Genomic DNA, 24,779 nt, shown 5'->3' on the forward strand with positions numbered 1-24,779 from the left:
TAATATTATGAAGATTAATTTTTGCTGAAATATGTGTGTATTATCAGTGTTAAAGTTAAAATAAAAATGTACATGTTATGCAAACCAAGGAAGATGATTTGACTACTAAAAAAAACCCAAAAAACAAATACACTTTGATTTATATTTAATTAAGGACAATAAAGTTATCTTGTAAAGAATACCTATAAATAAAAATTCAAATATGTAACAAAATATCTATTTAAATTTCTTTGTAGAAAAAAAAACAATGAAACAAGCATCCTATTCATTCTCTTGTGTATTAAAGTATGGCATTAACTGGTAATTTCAACAACCAATACCCTAGCAAATTGAAAGCACTTCTAGTAGTAGACTGTAAGGTTGTAGACCTTGAAAAAACATCTTAATGAAAACAATCTTGTAATTTTAATTATATTTTATGTGTTGCTTCTTGGCTTATTAGATTTGGAAACCTTGTACTATTTTTATTTGAATGGTAATCTGTACTTTTCCATTTGAATAGTCAACTTAATTAATGTTAACTACTACAAGTTTGAACTATCTCAATGCTGTTCAACTAAAAAACTATGCTGAACGTTAAAGTCGCAAGCAAATACACCAAATGATTGAGCCACAATATATGAATACAGTAAACATGTTAAAGCCATTGGTTAATATCACTACGACCTAAGATGAACACAACTTTCATTCCGATTTCAAATTTATAATTTTGTTCATTAACATGTCATTACCAACCATATATCATAAGTGCAGCAGTCACTAATGTGCTCTATTAAAGAACACTGCTATACTTGATTTTAAATACAATTCAGTAACATAACTTAAAATGATTCAATATTGTATATATGCATCTATATTCTAAATTCAATATTTTCTACACAATTGTCCTGAGTAATTTTCAAGATGAATTTTCAATAAAATTCTCAACTTATATTATATCAAACTAAATTTCTCTTATCTCTCTAATAAGGCAACATTTCAATTCAAGGTTTATTTCAAGAAACTTTCCATATACGTAGCTACACAACACAACATCTATCAACGTTTATGGAAGTTCAAGTAGATAATTAAGTATTGCACACGGTATAGATGGGAACAACAGTAGAACCTTTATGTCCCATTAATAGTGGTGTCTCCTGATAGGGGTGTGTTTTAGTACTGTAGTTGAGAACAACTGAAGTTCTGTAAAAGGTAATATTGGTCTTCATAGAACTGCAGTAATAATGGAATGATAAGTTTGGTGTGTTCGCTGGACAGTGAAGTTACTAATGGAACGATGAATCGATTGTGTCTGAAGGTGACATCTCTGGACTAGAGAAGTTGTTAAATGCTTCCATTTGCTCCTTGAATGTTTGAATACGATGAAGTTTAGTCTCTTGTAAAGCCCGAGTCAGCGTTAGATACTCGTAAAAACCCTGTAAAAATTAATAAAATAATTAATAATATATTAACTGTCATCTTTTGGTTCCATTTCTGTCTTAAAATTGAGTACCCCTGGGATCGCTAAACAATCTGAATAAGAATTTTGTTTTCTCATTATGCAATAAAATGACATAATTTGACCAATCATGACATGATAGATCATCCAAACTGTCCCTTGTGATTGGTTAAACTCAACTCACATATTGTGTCAAAGTGAAAACCAATCCCTAGACATTCAATCTCAGACGGACACTTTTTATTCCCCTTAATAGATAGGGGAGTCCCTTAAAAAGGCATTGTCTGTAGTGTTAGTTATATTCCATAAAAGCAAAGTTTTATTTACAGAGGAAAGGTACCTAAGGAATGGGGTCCCCAACAAAAGGAGAGGGCTATACTGTATTTTTTACTAGCAAGTGGAGATTATTTGGATGAGTACAGTAAAAATTTAAAACTTTGTGTCTAACTACTAAACTGAAACAACATACTAATAAAGCATACCAGATTTCCCTTTTTGACTTCATTCAACAAATCTACTTCTCTATCACAAAGACTTCTTATTTCCTGAAGCTGTTGGGAATGTGTTAAAAACAGCAAATTCCTGCAAAAAAGTACATCAGTTTAAAAATATTATTTAATTTTATCGGTAATATTGTTAATAAGTTTACTCAAATCTGTTTTCTACAAGGTAAATATATTCATGCAAAACAAAGCATCAGTATACAGTATACGAAAGGTATGTAGAGACACAATCAAAATGAAAATCACAGCTATTCACTCTTGTAATCAAAATAACAACATGGTAAACATAAATGTTTAAAAAAAAAACCATTGGAATCGTGCAAAGCTTCATATGGCATTGATGTGTATTACTAGTATTAACATCACAACACATGAGGACAACAATCATTGAGAGTGATGACCTACAGCATGTAAAACAATTGATTTACTTACTGTGCTTTCTCAACTGCTGATTTTGAACGTAAATGTTTTGACCGATGTGGAGTAATTGATGTTCTTCCTTCACTCAAATTCCTTTTAGTTTCTTTTGAAACGAACTCTGTAGAATTGATACCATTAGATGTATCCTGTCTCATTTCTTTTACTGTTTTAATTTCCGTTATTTCTGATTTAGTCGTTTCTGTTGCATCTTTCCCATAGTGTTTTTGTTTACTAGCAAAATTAGATACACTAGAGATGTCTTCTAATGAAACTTTTTCTTGGACAATTGGTGAATTGATATGTCTGTCCATTAAATGTTGATAAGACTTGCTTGAAAAGCATTCTTTTACGATTGGTGTAGACTGATACTTTGGTAGAGGTTGCTTACAAGCGGTTGACTCTTTTCCCTTGACCTCAGAACTAATAGCTTTTAAAGACTGATCTGGTGGTGATTGTCTAGACAAAGTCGTATCCTCTGCCTGTATTGTAGAATTATTTACTACAGGATGCTGTTGGCTATCTTCTTTAGTTTGTTCTATAGAATTTCCATTACTTTGTGACTGGTGTAATTGTGGCTCTTCTTTTGTTTCAGAAAAAGTCTGAAAGCTTTTCCATAGACTAGATTTCATTCGCTGTTCTGCAAAAGTAGTCAACTTTACCGAATCCTTCTTGACTGGATTCATAGCTTTTGATAGCACTTCCATAGCAAAGTCCAACTTTCTTGCAGATAAGGTACCAGTTCTTAAACTTCTATAATTGCTTGGTGTAGGGAAGGTGTTTGCATGAGTTAGTTGGTGATGTTTTTCTCTTTCTGAGGAATTTCCCTCTGCTTTGGCAATGCTTTGCTCATTTCCTTGCTCTGCTGAAAACGGAAGATTCTCCATGTCTTTCTTATTTTTGTTTTCAGAATTGGAAGCTTTGTCTTCAGGCGCACTTGCTAAATACATTTGCGAATGGTTTGTTTTCTTATTTCTTCCTTCAGGAGAATAATTTGATAAATCTACTCCTCTTGAATGAGCTACGTTGGCATTAAAATCATGTGATTTGATTGGATGTCTGGTAAGAGAATCTGTACTTACAGAATCAAAACTGGATTGTACAATTTCCCCGAGTGACATCAAGCTTTTCTGTCGCAGAACAATTGGAGAAGTCAGCAATAAATCATTATTTTCATTTTTCTTTTCTTTACCCACTCTCGTAATTTCTTTATTTTCCAATCTTACTGAATATAACTGGTCTGTTAGCTCTGGGCTAAGTCTGACAAAAGAGGTTTTCAATGATTCATCGATTTCTGCAAGCAAAGCTTTTGTCTCTTGCTTACCAGATCTGCGAGAAGAAGACATTACTTCTTTAATTTTGCCAGAATTATTCCGCACATACCATTTTCCATTACCAATTGAACTCTGTCTTACTTCATCATATGATTCTTTTTTAATTTCTTCATTAGTTATTGCACTATTTTCATCAGTTCGATGTCCATTTGATTTCAGGAGGTATCGCTCGTTCTCTACATCCCAAGCTTTGTTCCTCTGGTCTGGTGTTCTAGGAATCTCTGGCTCTTCATTCACAATTGGCTGCCAAACAGGAAGTGTGCTCTTTCTTGAAGTAATAGAATGTGGATGTTCTTTATCAGTCAAGATACTGAAGCTCTTCTGAGACATATCTTTACCTTTAGAAGATGTAGATGTATTGAAAAGATCCCTTTTGGAATCTTGACTAATCCTATTGGATCTATGGATTTTATTTGAAGATACTCTAGATTCTCCATTTCTGGTTCCCTCATATTTCTGAGGTGTAGTATAATGGTTTTTATCTTGCACATTGATTCTCAAATTGCATGGATCATCCAGGACATGCTTTGTCACACCAGGTTGTGATTTAGGCGTCACTATATTTTTTGAAGACTTCATTGGTGTTGATGTTGTTCCAGGGGTAAATGTGGTAGGGGTCGGTGGATGTAATCTAAGCTTTGTTATTGTCTTTGGTGTATTTCCATTTCTAAGAGGTTCTTTTCGTAACTCCTTGACTCTAAAAAAATTGTTTATTGATTTCGTAAATAAAATAAAGTAAAACAAAAACTAAACCAAATGCACAGTATAACCTTTTCATAAAAAAGAGAGAAAAACTTAGGAGATTACATACTCTGGGGCGCACACACAAGCATGCGCTCAACTTCAGCGGTGATATGAAAGGACTATAGTAATGAGAATGTGTATAGGACAAGTTGAGAATATTTTACTAAAAGATGAATCAATAATTATTTGTTTCCCACCAAACTACAATACAAAAAGTATATGTAATTTACCTGTCAGCGTATCTAAGTGTATTTAAAGTATGCTCAGTTGAGCTAATATTTGGGCTGACGTTTGCTATCATACACGTTCGCGAGTTTCCAATAAACGAATCTTTTAGCACTTGCGTAAGTTTACTCTGTCGAAATGGTGTATGCTTCTGGTCCTGGTCTAATGCTCGTATGCACTCTTTCAGCTAATGAATGAAAAGAGAAAAAAAAAAACGATACTTACAACATATTTTAAACAATTAATCATTAGATTGATTGGTGATTAATTGCAGAACTGTTTTCAAGATCAAATTTTCAATCAACTTGCTTCATCTTTCATAAAAAGATGATAAATATCAAACTCCAACTGCTGTTCTTTGTGAATACAATAGAGAGCTAGGAATATACATTGCATCATTTGTTCAAGTCATCATCTAGCTATTTAAAATCAACTTATAATTTTTTTCTGATGACATAAACCAAAAATAGGTTGAAATGAACATGTCTAGGATAACCGAATCCAAGGTCGTCACCTGGACCCTAGAATCAACCAAAGTGACAAAAATTGCCAAACCAAACATATATGAATATAATATAATAATATAAGTCCTAGGTCGTCCTTAGGTTCCCTAACAGTACTTACAATACATTTGTCATGATTATCTTACCGCAAGAAGACTGGTGTTAATCTCTGCACCTTCTATTCTAGTAATTTTGTCTGGGTCTACTGTATCACATGCTCTCTCACTCCCAGCTAAATCGATGAAAGATAGTCTATTTGAAAAAATATGAGAAGAAAGAATTTTTACTGTAAATAAATTAAATTTAATAGAGGGTGTCCCAAAGGATGAGGTCTACTGTAGTCTAATACTACCAAATTCTTAAACATGGCAAAATGTCCCCAAATTACCAATGGATAATTTATCTACAAAGAAGCATATGAAGAACCTACACACCTTTATTCAAGTAAAACTTTATTCTTTATCGAAACACACTCATCTGTGATTGTGTTGATGTGTTTAATTGAGCGGACATTATGTAACAAATGCACAGAAGCAATGAACCACAAAGAAAATAGTCTTTATATTGAAATATGGTTACTAAATAGATTATTGTTTTGTAAATCCAAGTATGTTCTAGTTCATACCTGCCAATGGGACGTTTACTGGGATCTTTAAGCTCTATCTGTAAGACAGCATGTGACCTTGATGAAGAGGAATTCACCCCAGAACAACCTTTACTTCTTATTCTATTACCATGCTCAACAACCTGACAGAAAAACAAATTAATATAATTATAACATTATTAATAATAATGAAATAATAATCAGTATTGCTTTAAATCATTACATACAATTTAATAACTCTCTTGAATTGGAAAACGTATGTTCCCAATTCAAAGTAGACTAAAAACAAGACTAAGTATCGTTTAAACTTGGAGCATACTGCACTAAAAACCTGTGTGATTCTATCACCTGTACTATATCAGTCTGGGGCAATTTCTATCTTAGCTTTGTTAGTACAATGATAACAATTCACCGTTATTAATAATAGCTTATCTTTCCATGCGCCACTTAAGTAAATCGGCATAATAGTTCTAGAAAAGCCAATGCAAATATGGTACTGTATGTTGTTTCTCTCATAAGCATATGTTTGTGTTGCAAAATAAATAAGCATTTGTTGTTTTGAAAAAACATAAAATAAAATTAGCAGACATACATATTAATAATTTTTGATTATGAGCAATTGAGATGTCTAAGGATATCACAACAACGTGCCAAACTCATAACAAAGCTGTATATGCACTAAAAAATGCAGATTTTGAAAAGATGAAAAGCATATTATTATTAATTAATTTTGATTGGGAAAATTGTTTGATGTCAATAATATTTGGGATAGTATAATGAACAATAAATAAGGCTATTTCTGAATCTGTGCCTATTAAGAAAAAAAATAAGACTAAATCATTTCCATGGATTACAACAGAAATTAAGAAACTTTGTACAAAGAAAAAATTATATAGGAAGGCTAAGATTTTAAAAACAAATGAAGCTACAAATAGATTTAAAGACACCTTCCCTACGTTTTTAGATCTATTTTAAGATCACAAACTATTAAAATGTAAAAATAATACTATATGGTCCTATTGCGATAACTTTTTTCGTCTTTAAATGGTTAAAAATGTGAAAAATAAGTCGATTCTAATAATTATAGCGGCCCGCTATAAATCCCAAATGCATTGCACGCGGATTGATATTTCTGTTTTTCTTCTGTAATTCACCCACTTTTCAATCGATCGTGAGGCCAAAACAAATGGAAGACAACTAACTTTTCAGCGAAAATACCGGGTTTTCCCCAATTGGTATCAACGGAGTCTGGCAAAAATAGAAAGACAATTAATGCAGCAACTATACGACGTCAGGCTAGGCCTATAGCTAGCGTACGATGTTCGTACGTTACCGATGTTTACCAGCTAGGCCTACGAAACTAAGCCTAGCTAGGCTAGGCCTAAAGACCGTCCACGAGAGGTCAGTCGCCGCGAGCTACTTAGGTAGTGCATTGTTTCTCACTTTTTATCATAATTTACCATAAAACGTACATTTAAAACAAGGAATGACCTGGATTAATGTTTTTAAAGTAATATATATGTATTATTTTTACAAAACGTCACAAATTGTAGGGAAGGTGTCTTTAAGTGTTGGAACTGAAAAAAGCCATATATTTTGACTGATCAAGCTTTAACATTTTGCATCACAACTCCGCTGTTCCTGGAGCGATTTTCTTTGTCCAAAAACTTTAGCAAGCTTGTAATGTTTGCCAAACAATGATCTAAAACTTATTTTCAATGGTCAACTATCCACATCGGACTGGTACCTTTTGTATAAAAGAAGCCAATCACAGCAAGTTTTCTTTAAGCACTAGGAAGGATCACCTGAAATCTAGAGTCCACGTAGAAGTGTACAAAGTAGCTTTATGATATCATAATTGCTGTTTTATAACTTACAAAGCTAGTTAAAGTTTTTCTGATTCTACTATTAAAAGGTACTGGTTTGATATTATTTATAATTTGTAAAACTTAATAGTTATTTAGTAAGAGCAGTTTTATAAGTGGTATATTGCCTAGGCCTACCGTTTCTGTAGGGGTTTAACGATAGATTTGGAATCTACCATTCACATTTTGGTGAAGTGGTTGGTTCATCGGTTGTCAATTTTGAAGTTAAAGTGTTTATAAAATAGATATAATTTAAATTTAAACATGAAAATTTCAAAACAAAATACTTCATTGTTTATTTTTTCATTTTACAGATTTTGGATTTTTTAATTGTTTATTTAGTTAGTACAATGGTTGGACAAGAACTTTGACATGTGTCAAAAATATTATAGCAGATGTTCTTAATTTCAGCTACGTATTCAGGATTTTCTTTTAAATAGAAAACAAAGAGTTATCTATTATATATAGAGGTGAAGAATGTCAGTTCTTGGCCCACTTTTGTTTCTATTGTATGCGAGTGATCTTGAATATGGTATAGAATCTTTTCAATTTGCCATTAAATGCATCAAAATGTGCAGCAATGAGTTTATCCCGGTGTAAAGATCTCAATCCAGATTCAACGGAAAGAGTCCATGAATTCAAACTACTTGGTGTATATATCAACAGTAAATTAACATGCCACTCTCATGTAGATTATTTTGTAGTAAGGCAAGCAAACTTCTTGGTTTTGTTTCAAGATGTAGTAAAGCAATGTGTTGGATGGCAAGGCTAAATCTTTACAAGGCACTAATTTTACCTGTTATGACTTACTGTTGTATGTGGGCACCTACTGAAATATCTCATATATAGACTTGAAATCGTACAGAGAAAGGCCAATAGAATAAATATGTACAGAAAAGAAGGAAATTGGGAAACTTCATGCCTATGGTTAATGACCTTTTAAGTATTGAAGATATATTTAAAGTGTATAGACTCACATTTGGTTTTAAAATAATGCATGACACCTGTCCCTAATCCTTTAATGAGTTTGTGAGATCAAGTGTGAAGGGCGTTTAATATGAGTGGCCATACGCAGCAAAATTGTCACACAAAAATACAAGTGGAATTTTTAAAACGTACTGTGTAATTGTTAAAATACAAATTAGTCTGGGCTCCAGACGGAGTTGTCAAAATATAAATATTTTTGCACATATGGCGTTTCATACGTGTATTACTTGAGTTTGGATACTCCGTCTGGGGAAACACGCATAAGTCACATGGTTTGACACCAAGAATTCTTGGTGCATAAATTATCCAGTTGACTAGTTTCAGCCGCATGCCATTGGCTACTCACTCGTACGTCGTTTTAATATTCATATTTCAGAATTTCAAAGACTCAACGTCTAAGACGATGCGCATGCGCTATGTTACGTTTAGACAATGTGTACTTGGGTACATTGATGAAAGTTTCTGAAGGCTAAAAATGATTTTATATGCCTAGTAGTCTGGTAAACATTTGATGAGATTTTTCCCAAGAACATGAAAACTCGTCGTGATATGATAGGCTAGTTCTCCGCAAAATCAAACATTGAATGGATCATTTATTATGGGGAGAAAATTTGATTTAATTCCCACCCAGACCCTGTCCTGTTCTGTGTGGTGGTGTAGCCCTGTTGTGTGCCGGTCGATGGTGGTATGTACCTTATTGGCGTTTTATTTGGAAGGTCATACGTACGAGTTGAGTAGCCCTACGAACCCGCCTACGAAGGAGGCCTAGGCCAGAACAATTAATAAACAAAACAACTTGGCAACACGATTTTATATTTCAACTGTACGTACGTACTCGATCTTTTTCATTTTGAAACAAAATGATCATTGGTTGATTCGAAATCCATATTTACATACCGCCCGCCCCATATAGCCAAATACGGTATGATAACCTACGTCATTCTTATCGGATGTTTGCGGTTTGCAAATCGATTTCTATACGTGTTTCACAAGTCTGTATTTTCAGACAAAAATCGCGGTCGAAATAAAAACAAATAAATAAAAAAAAGACAATAAATACAGACTTGGGGCAAGTCTAAATACAAATGAACATTTTAAAATACTATGTCTGATTTCTTAAAACGTATGGTATAATTTTTTAAATACAAATGAACATTTTAAAATACTATGTCTGATTTCTTAAAACGCATTTTTGGTTGGCTAGCAACCAGGCAGCGCCACCTACCATCCACGCAGGGCCACCTACCATTGTGACATCAGCACTGCAGAACTCTATAGGCGAGATATCTAGTAGATAGTAGTAGTACGTACCAACGCGGATCATCCGATTCCGCATCTCATCCACTACACTCGCGCACTTGGTAATAATCCACGTACCATACACCACTACCACATGTGCGTTTGCGACGTATGTTTAATTTACCTATTGCCTCCCCAACAAAAAATGGAATGACACGTGTCGCCTTTTAAAGAAATCAGACATAGTATTTTAAAATGTTTATTTGTATTTTAACAATTACACAGTACGTTTTAAAATTTCCACTTGTATTTTGCACCTCATAGTTTAATATATTGGAAGGCTAAGACCAATACATTTTTAAATTCATCGTTTGTTATTTTTCCTAGATTATGGGAGCAACTTCCGAATGAAATTAAACAATGTGCTACAATTTCAGACTTCAAAGCCCAACTCACCCAACATTTGATCTCAAAATATTAAATTAGTTATATTGTTTATTCAATGCAGCTTATTCTTAATTGATGTATTTCATTTTACCTTTGTTTTGTTTTTAATTAATTTGTACTACTTAGTTTGTTTTTTTTTTGTATTGTATAATAATGAGCAGTTTTCTGTTTGGGCTCAAGCCTATTACTTGCTCCTGGTAACATGAAATGTAAATCATACTTTTTAAGAAATTTTGCTGAATAAATATTATTATTATTATTATTATTATTATTTATGTTATATTACCTGTAAAAGGCCATCGGCGGACAACACGTGTACTTCTTTAAGTCCAACAATATTAACGCGATGATGAGCATCCTCTCTGGCATGCAACCTACAAAAGAAAAGTGACACTTTAACAATACTTCCAGCAAGGCGATTTTTATGACATTATTTAAAAAATATTTTAAATGCAACCCAGCTGAGAAAGATGTGACTTTTCATAAATATTTGACATTTTTGTTGTCCCCTGTGCTATTTTGTACTGAGAGATTCTGATCAACACTTGGCTATTGGTCTGAATTTACAGTGGTAACTATACTTGATTTACTGCAGGAATTTAGTAACATTAAATTATTGAAATCATTTTAAATTAATGTAATTTTAATTTCAAATTGACATTAATCTTTCAATTGTAAAATATAAAACAGTAGGTTATACTGTATGCCTACAGTGGATGAATAAATACAACAAAAAGAGCCAAAAAAGTGAGAGAAAAAACTAGACTAGCCTAACAAAATGAGGTTGACCACCTGAAATATACCCCTGGACACCTCACCCCTACTTCATCCAGCATTAAATATTAAATTCTAGCTGTTGATTAACACTGTATGTACAATACTTACCAGGTTCAAATTTAATGTTTACTGCTATATTACTAAAATAACAGTACAAGTACATTGCATTTGGCAGGTGTATTGATATAATTGCAGGTAGTAAATGCATTTGAATATCTTCATTAATGAAAGGAAACTATTAATGCGAAAATACTTAGGTCTATTGATTTAGATAAATTGTTAACTACCTACTAATATCAAGTAATATATTTATATATACATTTCATCTGTTAGTGTTCAAGCTTAATCGTCCATTTCCTTTAAGAATAACTGAAGACTAGTTTAAGTTCATCTAATATTCCTAAAGTACAGCAAGAGAAGTCAACTAATTACAGTAATAACAAACTCGAGTCTACAGAGTTATTATAACTATCGTTTAAAGCCAAGCAGAGAAATTACAGCTTTTTAATATAAACGAGATCTACTCTAACCCACTACTAAATTTTTTAAGAACCTATAATCATTCAAACCAGGATATGATATTAGATACAGGAGCTACACCATACTACATACTAACCGTAAACATTTCCTCCATGATGATATTAACATTCAGGAAGTTGTTTAGCATCAATTAAACAAATTATTTTGCTTTTTATAGCTTCTTTACACTGTAGTATAGTATTTACATTATTTTATCATGTTGACATTTATACTTATCTATACATTGGAGATGAAATGTGATAACGATTCATTATCAGGTTTACAAGGAAGTAGTTTCACACAAATTTTCTTAATGATCACAGACCAAAAAATAGATGCAGAACAATAATTCTGTGGGATAATATTTACTCATTTTCATGTTAATACAACATATTATAGTAACGGATTGGGATAACAAAATAGTATAAAGAAAACCTGTATATTGAAGGTAACAAAATTATGAAACCTAAATACTTTTTGGTTTAAAACATTACTGACACAGATAATAAAAGAGTGCACTTTGTAAGAGAAATAAACTCAATATACCAACCTTTGTCTGTTGTTCAGTAGATCATATAAATGACCACAATAAATCTCAAAATAGCTGGTCCAAATAGCAACATCACTACCTAGATCACCAGACTGCTGTTGTTGAAATATATCGTGGGCAGCTAGAAGGTATAGCCCCTTCACCTTGTCAGTTCCCATCATGGTGTGTGTCTTTCCAGCACCCGTTTGGCCATATGCAAAACAAGTTGCTTTACCCCTAAACAAAAATTGACGGTAAAATGTAAATAAATGTAATAATGTAATTATAATTGTCCTTAAGCTTAACTCGAAAATGAAAATTCAAATGTCCTCTAGAGACCCATGGCAGCCAGCAGCAATAATACAATTTGTATACATTAAGGAGATAAATGTTTTGTTTAACCAAAAATTGAGAGAAATTGCATTTTATTGAGAGCGGGAGATGACACGAAATATTGGGAGATACCGTAAATGATGTTAATGTCAAGCTATTTGGCCTTAAATAACACACTATCTAAACAGTATATTATTCTGGGATGGAATCTGAATAATCAATTTAAATCTATTTTTGTAACACTAAAGACCATTTGAGCTGTTTATAATTTAAATAGAATTTGTATTAATCTATTCAAATTTCCAACGTTAGTAACTAATTTGATGTTTAAATATTTTCACCTGGAAAGCATGCACTGCTAACAATTTATGTTGATACTGTATGTATAAATGTGCAATATAATTTCGTTTCTCAAAAGGGGTGTCCCAAAGGAGGGCTTGTACTCTATAATACAGTACAGTATTTCAAACAAGAACATTATATTTACAAATATTAATGAATAACATACTTGTTGAACACAGTTTGAAGGAGTGGTCTGGCTGTTCTATTATAAACTTCTTCATTACTGGAACTTTCATGAAAAACCTCATCAAAATGGAACTTATGCTGTGAAAGAAAATAAAAATCCTGGGTATTACAAAATCAATAATTGTTTTATTGTATTTTTTTTTTTCATTTATCATATTTTATAATAAAAAAAATACTTTTGTATAATTTAGAATTCTTTATTATTTCTCCATGGTATTACATAGCCAGTACAGTATTTGCCTGCAAATTGACATTTTGAATCTACCACACTGACACCGATAAAACACTTAAAAATATCATTGAGTTTGGTGGTAGTATTTACATACAAATTAATAGAGTTGGGTGGAATACTCAGGGATAGTGGGCAAATATGAAAGCAGGTTGGAGTTAAAAATATAATAGTGGGCTTTAATATACAAGAGCAGGGTGTAGCATATTTATCATAGGATGATTATACCAAAGCAGAGCATTTTGTTGTGGGCTTATACTTTTTTATTTTTTTTTATTTTATGTCTTTAGGCAATGTGGCCAAGGATTACCAATTTAGTGAAATAATCACTGTCCTATCAGATAGGTGGTAATCCCCCTGATACAGGGGCTATTGTGTGAACCAGTTCACCGGGGTGGCCCCCTACTCTTTTTCGAATAATGAACTGGGTTCTTTAAAGTACACACAGGTTATAACTGTGTACACTGGACCTACGGTTTATAGTCCTTATCCGAGAAGACTACCATACCTCTTGCACAAACTTGCTCAGGTTCAGGTTTGTTTTCACTTCATTAATGATAACACTTGATTGGCTCGGTACTTCTACTACATTCACCTCATTGTTTTGAAGTTCTCTTCGACTGACTGGTCTTTTTCTAACGCATACAATTATTTTAGGCATCCCTACCAATGACTTTAATTGCGTTTCATGAAATACAAGTGTATTAAACACTTTATTTTGTTTAGATACATTTTTTCTGGTTGGTGACTGTTCATTTCCATCCAGAACACCGTAATTATATCCTGTATTATGATCTACTTTGCCAACATAGTTTTGTTTTTTCAGTTGCGCTATGTTTACTGCAGAGTTAGTAGGTACAACTGAATCATCGAAAAGTTCTGAATCAGACACTGACCGTCGAATACTTGATGCTTTCTTTCTGAAATCATTTACCTTTAAATTATTATTTACGGATTGCGAAATAAACAAAACTCCTCCAGTCTTCTCCAGTTTACTTAATGTTTTTGGTGATATATTTTTCTTTGATTTGCGAGTGAATGGTAGTGACTTGCTGCGTTTTGGTGTAACAAATCCTTTTAATTGTGGTGTTGTTGGTGATTCTTTTGGTGTTTGAGATGGTACTCTTGCAATGCCATTCCTACCTCTTTCTGGTGTCATTGGTAGAGTTTCACTCAATTCCTTTTGTGATATTTTACCGCTTTGTCTATCATTTTTACTCAATGGTGAACTATTTGACACATCAAAAGAATGTTTTGAATTAGTACGGTGAACATTTTTAATTATTTGAATCAACTGAAACAAACGTTTTCTGTCCTCCATCTTATAAACTCCAAATTGCATGTAATCCTCCATTGTAAGCATGCTCAGTGCTTCTGAGTTGACAATTCCAGCTGATTTCAACTGTGGATAGTACTGGTCTAATTTTGCCTCATACAAGCAGTCATACAGACAAACAGACATGGTGGTGTTATTATTGAACACAATAGGAGTTTATCAAATATAGCCTGTAGTACATACTTGAATTAGCAATTCTGCATTTTAAACATAAAGTCAGTAAAGTAATCTCTTAGTCTTATGATTCATCAGATTCATTTCTTGAGAGAAAAATAGATACTGTACTTTCTTCTGTGAGGTACTTAGTGAAAATCAGCATCAATTGACTGGAAAGAGAAAGGTATGGTTAACCAGATTTACAATACAAAACATAGATCATTCTATTCACATAATAAATCTATCAATAAATCAGCCACCCAAACAGTGAGTGAGTGGCCGAGCGGTTAAGACAGTGGAACCGTAATCACGTAGCCATAACATCGGCAGGGGTTCGAGGCTCACTCACTCCATGGTTCTGGTGGTAGAACGAGTCTTCTCGGATAAGGACTATAAACCGTAGGTCCAGTGTACACAACTTGCTCGTGTGCACTTTAAAGAACCTAGTACATCTTTCGAGACGAGTAGGGGGTTACCCCGGTGTAGTAGTACATCACAGCCACTGATCACCAACTGGGCCCTCTGGGAGATCAGTCTTTGACTGAAGAGGTCACCCAGTATAAAGATAAAACAAACAAACAAACAAACAGAGAGAAATTCTGAGCTTTTGGAAAACCATTTCTTCATGGAAAGAAAAAATGATATTTATAATTAATAATTTTTTCTATAATCACTAATTTACCTCCGCCAAGGAGGTATATGTAATCGATCGCGTGGGTTTGTTTGTCTGTCTGTTTGTTTGTTTTTTAGCAGGATTACTCAAAAATTAATTACAAGATCTTTACCAAAATGAATATACGGATAGATATGTGGTCAAGGACCATTCCATTAAATTTTGGGACCATTTGGGACCATGGTCCCAATTCTGGACCACTTTTTTAGTATACTATTCAGACCTGCTAGTGTTAAAAGATAGGGCAGAATTTTCCAAAAGCCGGCGAGCAGTCTTAAAGTAACAAATAAACTAAAATTGCATTTTCTCGAGAACTACTTGTCCAAAAAACTTCATTTTTGTACAAGAGGCAAGAGTTATAACTTGTGATTTGTAAATTTAAAACATAATTCGATTTAATGTGCACGTTTTTTGATGCGAGTAGTTTAAAAAACCTATTTCTTTTCAAATTCACTCGTTTGATTTTTGCGTTGCTGTTCTATTGTTAGTCAACTGAAGCTATTGTTAATTGAAAGGCTTGTTACATAGCCATTACACCAAACTCGCATACACATGCTTGTAGTGAAATTAGCCTAAATCACAAACAGCATCAAGACACACACAAATATATATATATATATATTTCTTTTTTACCGGAGAAATCTTATGTAGGAGAATTTCACAGTAGGCGGAGGTATGCACTCTTGGAGTGTCTTTCTAGTTATAATTGTTATTATTATTGGCAATGGTAATGTTTTTCATAGTTAATGTGTAATGTGTCCATGATGGTTAAGTACTGGCTTAAATACTTACCCTGAAGAATAGATCCCGTAAGAAAGGATGTGACACCATCAGCTAGTTTATCCACAGAAGCAGGATACATAAACACTGAAGTCTCTACAAGTACAATGGGGTATACACTGAGATCATGAACAAAAGATGCAATCAATTCTACACTCAAACAATACAACAACAAACAAAAGCCTGTCAAACAATAACCTCTCAGCTCAGCTGTACTTTAAGTGAAATATCAATATTTTTAATGCTAATTAATAGGTCCATCCAGAAATACTTTTTAAGACAGTAATATTATAATTTTTTTTTTTATGAATTTACATAAAATATTAGAACAAAATGTAATTATTAATATATTAAATCAAACAAACAATCCATCCAGAAAGAGACAAGCAAACACATTGTATAAGCATAGGCCCACTGTTTAATCTGTAAGCTTTACACAGGTTATGTAGGTAAAATCAAGTTATTTAAAGATGTATTGTCCCCCAAAAACATGAAAAATGAAAATTATATATTTATTATATTATAATAATACTACTGAAGAAAAAATAAATAACAAAATAATGTATTTACTTATTATAATATAAAAAGTTAAATTCAACCAAAAACTACGGTATTTTTTTAAAATTATAGTTTTTTAAGTAAATCATTTTTTTAAATCCATTTTTTGATCAAAGTGAATAAGTTAAATAAATGTTACCGACAAATATAGTGAGCTGTAGAGTCGCGTTGCACGTGACTAAAAATGTCTTCAGGGGGCCTACAATTGGAATTAAAACATGCTAAATATAACTACAGTAGGCCTAAAATCGGATACATTTGTTAAGTTGCTAGAATATGTGATGCACCTCAAACAGTAAAATGGCAAATTGCATAAGGTATAATATTGTGATGATTTTAAAACATGTCAAATTATTTAATAATATTAAAAATGATTGTGTTATTTATTGTATTTTTTCGTCAACAGTTTTCATCTGACATTTTCTGTCTGGAGAAAAATGTACGAAGACATCTTATAAAAATTGGTACAAAAAAATACACCAACCGATGCGCGATTTCTTTCATTAGTTATTATGTTTTTATAATGTTTAATCTCTGCAGCAAAATAGCGTATTTTAACAAAATCAGGATTTTCTTTAATTATTCTTTCCTTTATTAACATCGACAGTTTTTGGAAGTCATGTTCGTCTTCACATCCAATTAAACCTTGTTTTGAAAAAAATAGCCTTCACTAATTCTGTTCGTCATTTTCTTTTGTATTTTTGTACTACTTTTTTGAAGAATTACATTTTCTCCAGATTGCGTAAACAAATTTTAAATTATTATGGACTTTCGAAAGAATAATTACATGAAAATCGAAAATGATAACATTTGGATTGGGTCTGAATAGATACTTTGGGTACAATACAATTTTAGATGATCAAAAAGACACATGCATTATTAAACATTTACTGAAATGACCGTACTAGTCAATTCTATAGTTTCATTAAAAAAAAGAAACCATAGTGTAATTTTTTTAATGTTGCCCTCTACTGATAGGTGTTTCTAGAGTTAAGACCATGATAGAGAGAAGGCCGTGTGCGCAAAAGGCAAGGAAGAACCTACGAAATGGTAGTATGCACAAAATACAACTAAAAATCGTACATTTCGATGATATACATCATAGACTACATACATTTTTTACAAAATCTATAAACACATTTCGTTTTTAGCCTTTAGATTTTCAAAAAACAAAGCATGATTTTACTTAACATTGCGTTTTCGTCACTTAAATTAATACTGAAGTGATTAAGGATAAAAACGTTATTTTATAACTCGACTACAGTAATTTTACAGAATAAATTTTATTGTGAATCCTTTATCATGAGCTTTTTGAACACATAGTAAAAGAAATGAGCTAAGAAATGCATAAATGGAGATAATAATCTGCCTAGAGTTATGGAAATGCATGATGATCAAATGGTACAGAAAAGAATTGTAATTATGAACGATGATACTCATCCACTCCGTCCATCCTTCGTGTTTAACCGAACTGGGTGTATACTAGGAGTACCATCAAGGTTACGGACAGCACGGTACCAACTGTCGTTTGTCCCACAATGCATATTTAAATACAATGACTACAAACACAAATAATTATATTTTCCAACATCTGGGAACACCTAATCACATTTATCCTCTTATTTACCTCTGCCAAGGAGGTATGTAATCGATCGTGCGTGTTTGTTTACTAGCAGTAATTACAAGATCTTTACCAAAATGAATAATACACATATGTGATCAAGGACCATTTCATTAAATTTTGGGACCACGGTTCTAATTCTGGACCCCTTTTTATTATACTTTTCAGACCTGCTAGTGTTAAAAGATAGGACAGATTTTTTCAAAAGTTGGCGAGCAGTTAAAGTAACAAGTAAACTGAAATTGCATTTTCTTGAGAACTACTTGTCCAAAAAACTTCATTTTTTGTACAAGAGAGGCAAGAGTTACATTATAATTTGTGATTTGTAATATTAAAACATATTAATTTATTTAATTTACAGGTTTTTTGATAAGTAGTTTTTAAAAACCTATTTCTTTTCAAATTCACCTGTTTTTGGCATTGCTCTTCTATTGTTAGTCAACAGAATCTATTGTTACTAGTTAGTTGAAAGGCTGGTTACATAACCATTACACCAAATTCGCATACATATGCTTGTAGTGAAATTAGCTTAAATCACACACAGCACTAAGACGCACAATTATATTTTCCCGGAAAAATCTTATGTACTGTAGGAGAATTTTACGAAAGTATGCACTCTCGGAGTGGCTTTCTAGTTAATTTTTGTATTTTCTAAATCCTGTATATGCATTTTAATCTATATATTTTTACTGTACTGTGTATTTTACTTTGTGTTTTTTTACTGATTTTATTCTATTTGGTTATCCGCACTTGGCGGATAACCCCTTGTTATTGTCAGGATCTTTTTTTTATTTTTCTTTTTCTCTTTTTTTTTCTATTTTCTTCTTTCTTTCCACAAATTTTGTTGCTAGTGTATCTCTAAATCTTCTTAACATAACATTGTATAACTTTATCAGAAGATTGACCTCTATCTGAAGATGTCGTAATAAGGTTTTCAGTCGTGTCCGAGTTGCGCAGCGTAAGTTACGCGCGATTTTATGAATTTCAATGATTGATCATAGAATAAAACCTAAAAGTTTGTTTGTATTGAAACTTGGTGAAAATTTAAGTCATATAATGCGCAAACTTTCTATGGATTAAAAATTGCATGCTTCACAAAAAGTTACGCGCGCACGCGCGTTTGAAATTTCAAAATGCGAAAAATCAATTTCTAATCAACTTTCTACGCGTTTCATGTCATTTTGAGCATTTCAAAAATTCCCACGCGTGCGCAATTTTTTTACGCGCGCGTGCGCACGTAGCGCAAAAACATCATTTTTTTGCTTGATTTTTGTTTTTCCTGTCTTTTTTAGTAAATTTACCAACTTTCAAACAATTTCAACTTAAAATCACGTCATACGAGCACGTAGAATTAAACAATTTACGCGCATTTTTTATGAAAAAGTTCAAAAATTTGTCAAAATTATGCCTTTTTTTAAACAGTCATAGATTCTAAACTACGTGGTGAACTTTTTTAAAATTACATATTCTGAATGTAGATGAGTTGTAGATATCGAATCATGCATCGATTTGGCTAACCGGACATTGTGACGTCATCGTATGGCCACACGAATATCAAAGATAGGATTTTTGTCTCTTTCGTCATTGCTCATCACATTTAATAGAGCGCATCTCCACTTATCCGTATTCCATTTTCCCCCATTTTTATATATTGTCTAGGTCAATCAATTATCTTTCGATTGATTTACCATTTTTAAAATTGTTATGACGTCATCATGTCCAAAAGCGTCAATAACTTTGGTCACTTATTTTCACCTATTCTACACTGTATGTAGTACGTATACAGTATAATAGTGTATACCGTATATACTTAAACGTGACACAAAATAGAGGGCGCACTAACATTTTTTTCAGTGGCATAATCGTTTTTCTGCACGCAATATTCTAACGTATGACGTGCACGTGGCTTTTGCGCTGCGGATAACCTAACTCGTCCGTAGTGACGAGTTCAAATCTAGTTTTATATTAAGTTGCTATGAGAAAAACCCATTTCAAATCTTTCGTTGGATTATTTGTTATCTTGTATACTTTATAGTCCCTAATATTATCAATATTCTTAAAATATCATTTTTGTATTATTATCTTTGAAAATCTATAATAAAATTGATCATAATTAATATTCACAATTAATGTGAAAAAAAAATCGAAAGACTAAAATCAAAATATTTTATAGATTCTGTAAGTCACTAAATGCAGTGTTATAATTGATTGATTGTACGATTTTTAGTTGTATTTTGTGCACACTACCATTTCGTAGGGTCTTCCTTGGCTTTTGCCCGCACAGTTTTCTCTCTGCATGGTCTTTAGAAACACCCATCAGTAGAGGCAGGGAACATTTTTGCCAGTGTAGCATAGCAAAAAGCTATACAAAACAATCTTATTGCTCAATGCTACACATTTTGAAAATTGTGTAGCAAGAAATACAATACAAAACTATGTTTCTCGACTTTCTCAGTTTGATTAGCAATATTGCTAAACAAAATTTTTTAATGAAATTGAGGGTGACATTAATAAAAAATTATACAAATTTGTTTTTAGTATTTAGATTATTATTTTTTGTTTCCGGTTTATTTTTGGTTGTTTATTGTTGTTTTTCGGTTATTTTCGGTAATTAGACTCACCGAAAATTAGTAACTTAAAACATAATGAGCGTTTTCAATAAAAAACACATAGAAATGGGAATAATGTGTATCTAGTGCGCCCCATACAAATTAGCGTGACCAAAATAAAACGTGACCGATATCAAACATAGGCAAACTAACATGATAAAAAGTGTATCTAGCGCACCGCTCCATACAAAATACCGGATGGTGATGTTATTGCGACCGATTTCAAGCGGATATACTCATTAAGAAGCTTTATCATCGCGGTCTATAGTTCTAAGGCCGACAGATTTAGGAATTTGTAAACTCAACTATAATTAATTAGGTTCCATCTGCTGGACCCAAAAAATGTATGGGAAAAGAGAGTCTATGAGGGCTCACGGTTGAACGATTTTGGATTCTCGCCCTTTGATTGGTTGACGTGAATCAACAGACTCCGAAAGAATTTTCTCACTTGTACCGCCATCGTGAAGTCAAGTTGTCTCTAGAGGGTAATCAGTTGCATGCATACAGGTTGAGGTCGAACACACACACAAAATTGACCATTTTTAAATGCCATTTTTTATTTAGTAGATTATTATTTGTTGGCAAATAATACATTGTTGGAAAGGTACACATGTCTTTTTTCAAATGCTGTTGAACATTAGCAGAAATATCAATTATTCAATGAAATACAACCAGATTACTAACACCCACCAAAAAAATGGGCATGATGTTATTTATAATTAAATAGCTATGTTAGCCTAGATTTTGTGTATTATATTTTTGTGATTAAACAAAATATTTTTATTTTGTTACATGTTTCCATGGTAACAAAATGTCCATAATAACATTTTTACTAGGCCTCTGCTAGCCCTAGGCTAGGACTAGCTAGGGATTAGGCCAAGTTGAGCTGCCGACAAGTTGAGCCGTCGCCAGAAAAACGTTATTTTCTATGAAACGCCAAATGCTAACTTTCGCCTGTTTCTATTTAATACTTAGAAGTTCTTTTATTTTAGGGATAACGATGTATATTCAAAAGTTTATATCACGGTTTTTAGATATTGTTAAATATTACAATTAAAGAAATAATTATGAAAATCTGACTTGCAGATTCCAAAATATATGGCCTAAAACATCACCAAAAGTGATCGTTTTTAGTCAAAAATTACGTAAACATGTTGCCCACCTCAGTAATTACATATTGTAAAATTCAATAAAATATGATATTAAAAGATTAGTAGGCCAAAATAAAAAATATTTATTTAACCTCATTCGAAGAGAGACAACTTGACTTTACGTGGTACACGCATGGAGCTATAAATATAGGCCTGGCTCCCGCTCCATGCATGGTACACGCGAGAAAAATATTATGGAGTGCACTAAATTTTTACCTTAAAAACAACTAAATTATTAAATATTACTACTTTCCTTTGCTGTGTTGTTATGGTGGTTCAAACCAACAAAATTGTAATACTAAATAGGCCTAGGGCCTAGGTCGAATACAGATCACTCCGGCAGCGCTTCACTCCGGCCGCGCTTCAATCCGGCCGCGATTCATTCCGGCCGCAGCTATGGAGCGCCCAATGAGTCTTTTACAACCGAGACACGTTTTTTGTAGAGAATCAAAATAAACATTTGTAATCATACAGTATATTTTTTCTCTTTCAGGATCACAACAATATCGCAAGTGTTTTAAATTAGGTCTAATGCTAAAACAAAATAATTTATGTGTTTTATCCAATGTAAGAGGCTAGTATATTAATTGTATTGTAATGTGATTAATTAATGTAATTTATTGCAATGTACCCTATATGTCATATTATTTTTATCATATATAAATTAAAATATAAAATCATTGTAAATTGGACTGTACAAAAATGATATATTAATTCTTGATACAATTCCAGGTAACATTAATTAGACGGATATTTGATTATTTTAAATAAATAAATTAATATTGTAAATATTATATAACAAACATCAATAATAATTGATTATTTGAAATAAATAAATTAATATTTTACATATTGTTATTAACTATAATTAGTAAGTATGGGTACTGGCAAGATAAAGTGTTATAAAAATAAGGGTTTTAACGGTTTCGATCCAAGTCGGCCCTAAACCGTCTCGGCCAAAGTCAAGTCGGCCCCAAGTCAAGTCGGCCTCAAGTCAACTCGGCCTCAAGTCAACTCGGCCTCAAGTCAACTCGGCCTCACGTCAACTCGGCCAAAAAATAATCGGTCAACTCGGCCCCAAAGTATGGAACGCAAAAAGTGCAAATGAAGGGGATTGATAAAATAATATTTCTTCACAATTTTTTAACTATGAATAATTCTGACTTTTAATGATTATTATTTAGACAATAATATATTTAGCAAAAAAAATAGGAATGATTTCACCAACTTTCCTTTATTTACGTTTAATAAAATTTTGTAGCTGAGCCTCCCTGCGCGTTTGCCAGCTTTTTCGATATCTACAACTGCTACGTGTTTTCGCTGACCGGGGGATTCCCCTTTTTAAAAAACGCAAATCATGCACAAAAACGATGTACGATCATTTTTTCTACGGCCAAATGGTGGAACGTAGGCCTCCGTCTTCGATTTCCTAAAATACGGTACCTGCACGTGTTTTTTGTAACACGCGGGTACTTCTATTCATATCGGCAATGAGTTCATTTTTTTATATGATATTATATTTTTTATTTCTTCATTTTTTTTAAAACGTGGATAGTAAGAATCGTAATAATATTAAGCACTTTTTGCGTTCCATACTTTATTGTGGCCGAGTTGACCGATTAGTTTTTGGCCGAGTTGACGTGAGGCCGAGTTGACTTGAGGCCGAGTTGACTTGGGGCCGACATGACGTGGGGCCGACTTGACTTTGGCCGAGACGGTTTGGGGCCGACTTGACCTGCACCCGTTTTAACTAATTTTTAATGTTAATAAATGTAAAGCTATAAAAATAAATGTACATAGAAAGAAATTAAATATTGTTATTCAAGCATTAATTAGACGGGTATTTGATTATTATTTTATTATTGAATTTAAGTAAGTTAAGTTTAGTTTGAAAGAAAAAGCAGTTCCAACTTCTTTGAATGTTATTGTTAATGAAAAAAGTAAAATTGTTGCTAATAAATATTCAACTAGTTCCATTTAAATTCACCAAGAATTTCTTATAACACTGAACAGTATAGAAAACGTAGATATGGGCGCTCCATACTAACGGCCCCTTTGCACAGGAAGTCGAATTGAATAGCGGCCGGAGTGCATAACATCGTGCTAAACTGATACGGCGGCCGGAGTGAAGCGCGGCCGGAGTGATCGGCTACCCCTAGGTCTAGGGTAATTCAGGTCTAGTAGGCCTATGTAATTTACTAATTATATATTATTTATTTTCATGACACAATAAACCTAAAAAATCGACCATGAACTTATTACTTATCTATACCGGACACCACCCTAATCACTACGCGAAATGTCGTAAAAGACGCATGCACTGGACGTTTCATAGACCTACTAGGCCTAGCCTAGAGCTAGGCTAGTGCCAGTGGTGGTACTGTACTTACGATTATTTTTTGGTTTGGTAGCTTTTTAGGCGCTGCGTTAATCGAACTACAGTCAGTAGGCTAGTAGGCCTAGTAGTACAAGTAAGTAGGCCCACCTTCCTTGTTGCTACTACTAGCGCTAACCAGGCTACCTAAACAGAGATAAACTAAAATGCCTCCATGATGGCTAGGCTAGGCTATACTATCTACTATTATTATACTCTAGGCTAGGCCTAGCCTAGTACTTATTATCAAAGATACTATAGCGCCACATTTTTGCTTATTATGGATGGTGGAGGTACCTG

At 32.9% G+C, this 24,779-nt stretch overlaps 1 protein-coding gene across 1 annotated transcript; it reads right to left on the reverse strand.

The window, feature by feature from the left end:
• Nucleotides 1–123: 123 nt before the first annotated feature.
• LOC140062203 (uncharacterized) lies at nucleotides 124–24,754 on the reverse strand. Its single transcript, XM_072108298.1, has 12 exons — nucleotides 24,496–24,754; nucleotides 16,179–16,262; nucleotides 13,730–14,883; nucleotides 12,973–13,070; nucleotides 12,153–12,368; nucleotides 10,593–10,680; nucleotides 5,790–5,911; nucleotides 5,311–5,416; nucleotides 4,667–4,848; nucleotides 2,374–4,389; nucleotides 1,921–2,020; nucleotides 124–1,415 (listed from the first exon to the last, which is right to left on the reverse strand). The coding sequence occupies exons 3-12, from the start codon at nucleotides 14,681–14,683 to the stop codon at nucleotides 1,266–1,268; spliced, it is 4,032 nt and encodes a 1,343-aa protein (XP_071964399.1). The 5' UTR covers nucleotides 14,684–14,883; nucleotides 16,179–16,262; nucleotides 24,496–24,754; the 3' UTR covers nucleotides 124–1,265.
• Between the last annotated feature and the right edge of the window lie 25 nt (nucleotides 24,755–24,779).

Source organism: Antedon mediterranea, chromosome 11 (assembly GCF_964355755.1).
Source record: "Antedon mediterranea chromosome 11, ecAntMedi1.1, whole genome shotgun sequence".
Classification (NCBI taxonomy): domain Eukaryota; kingdom Metazoa; phylum Echinodermata; class Crinoidea; order Comatulida; family Antedonidae; genus Antedon; species Antedon mediterranea.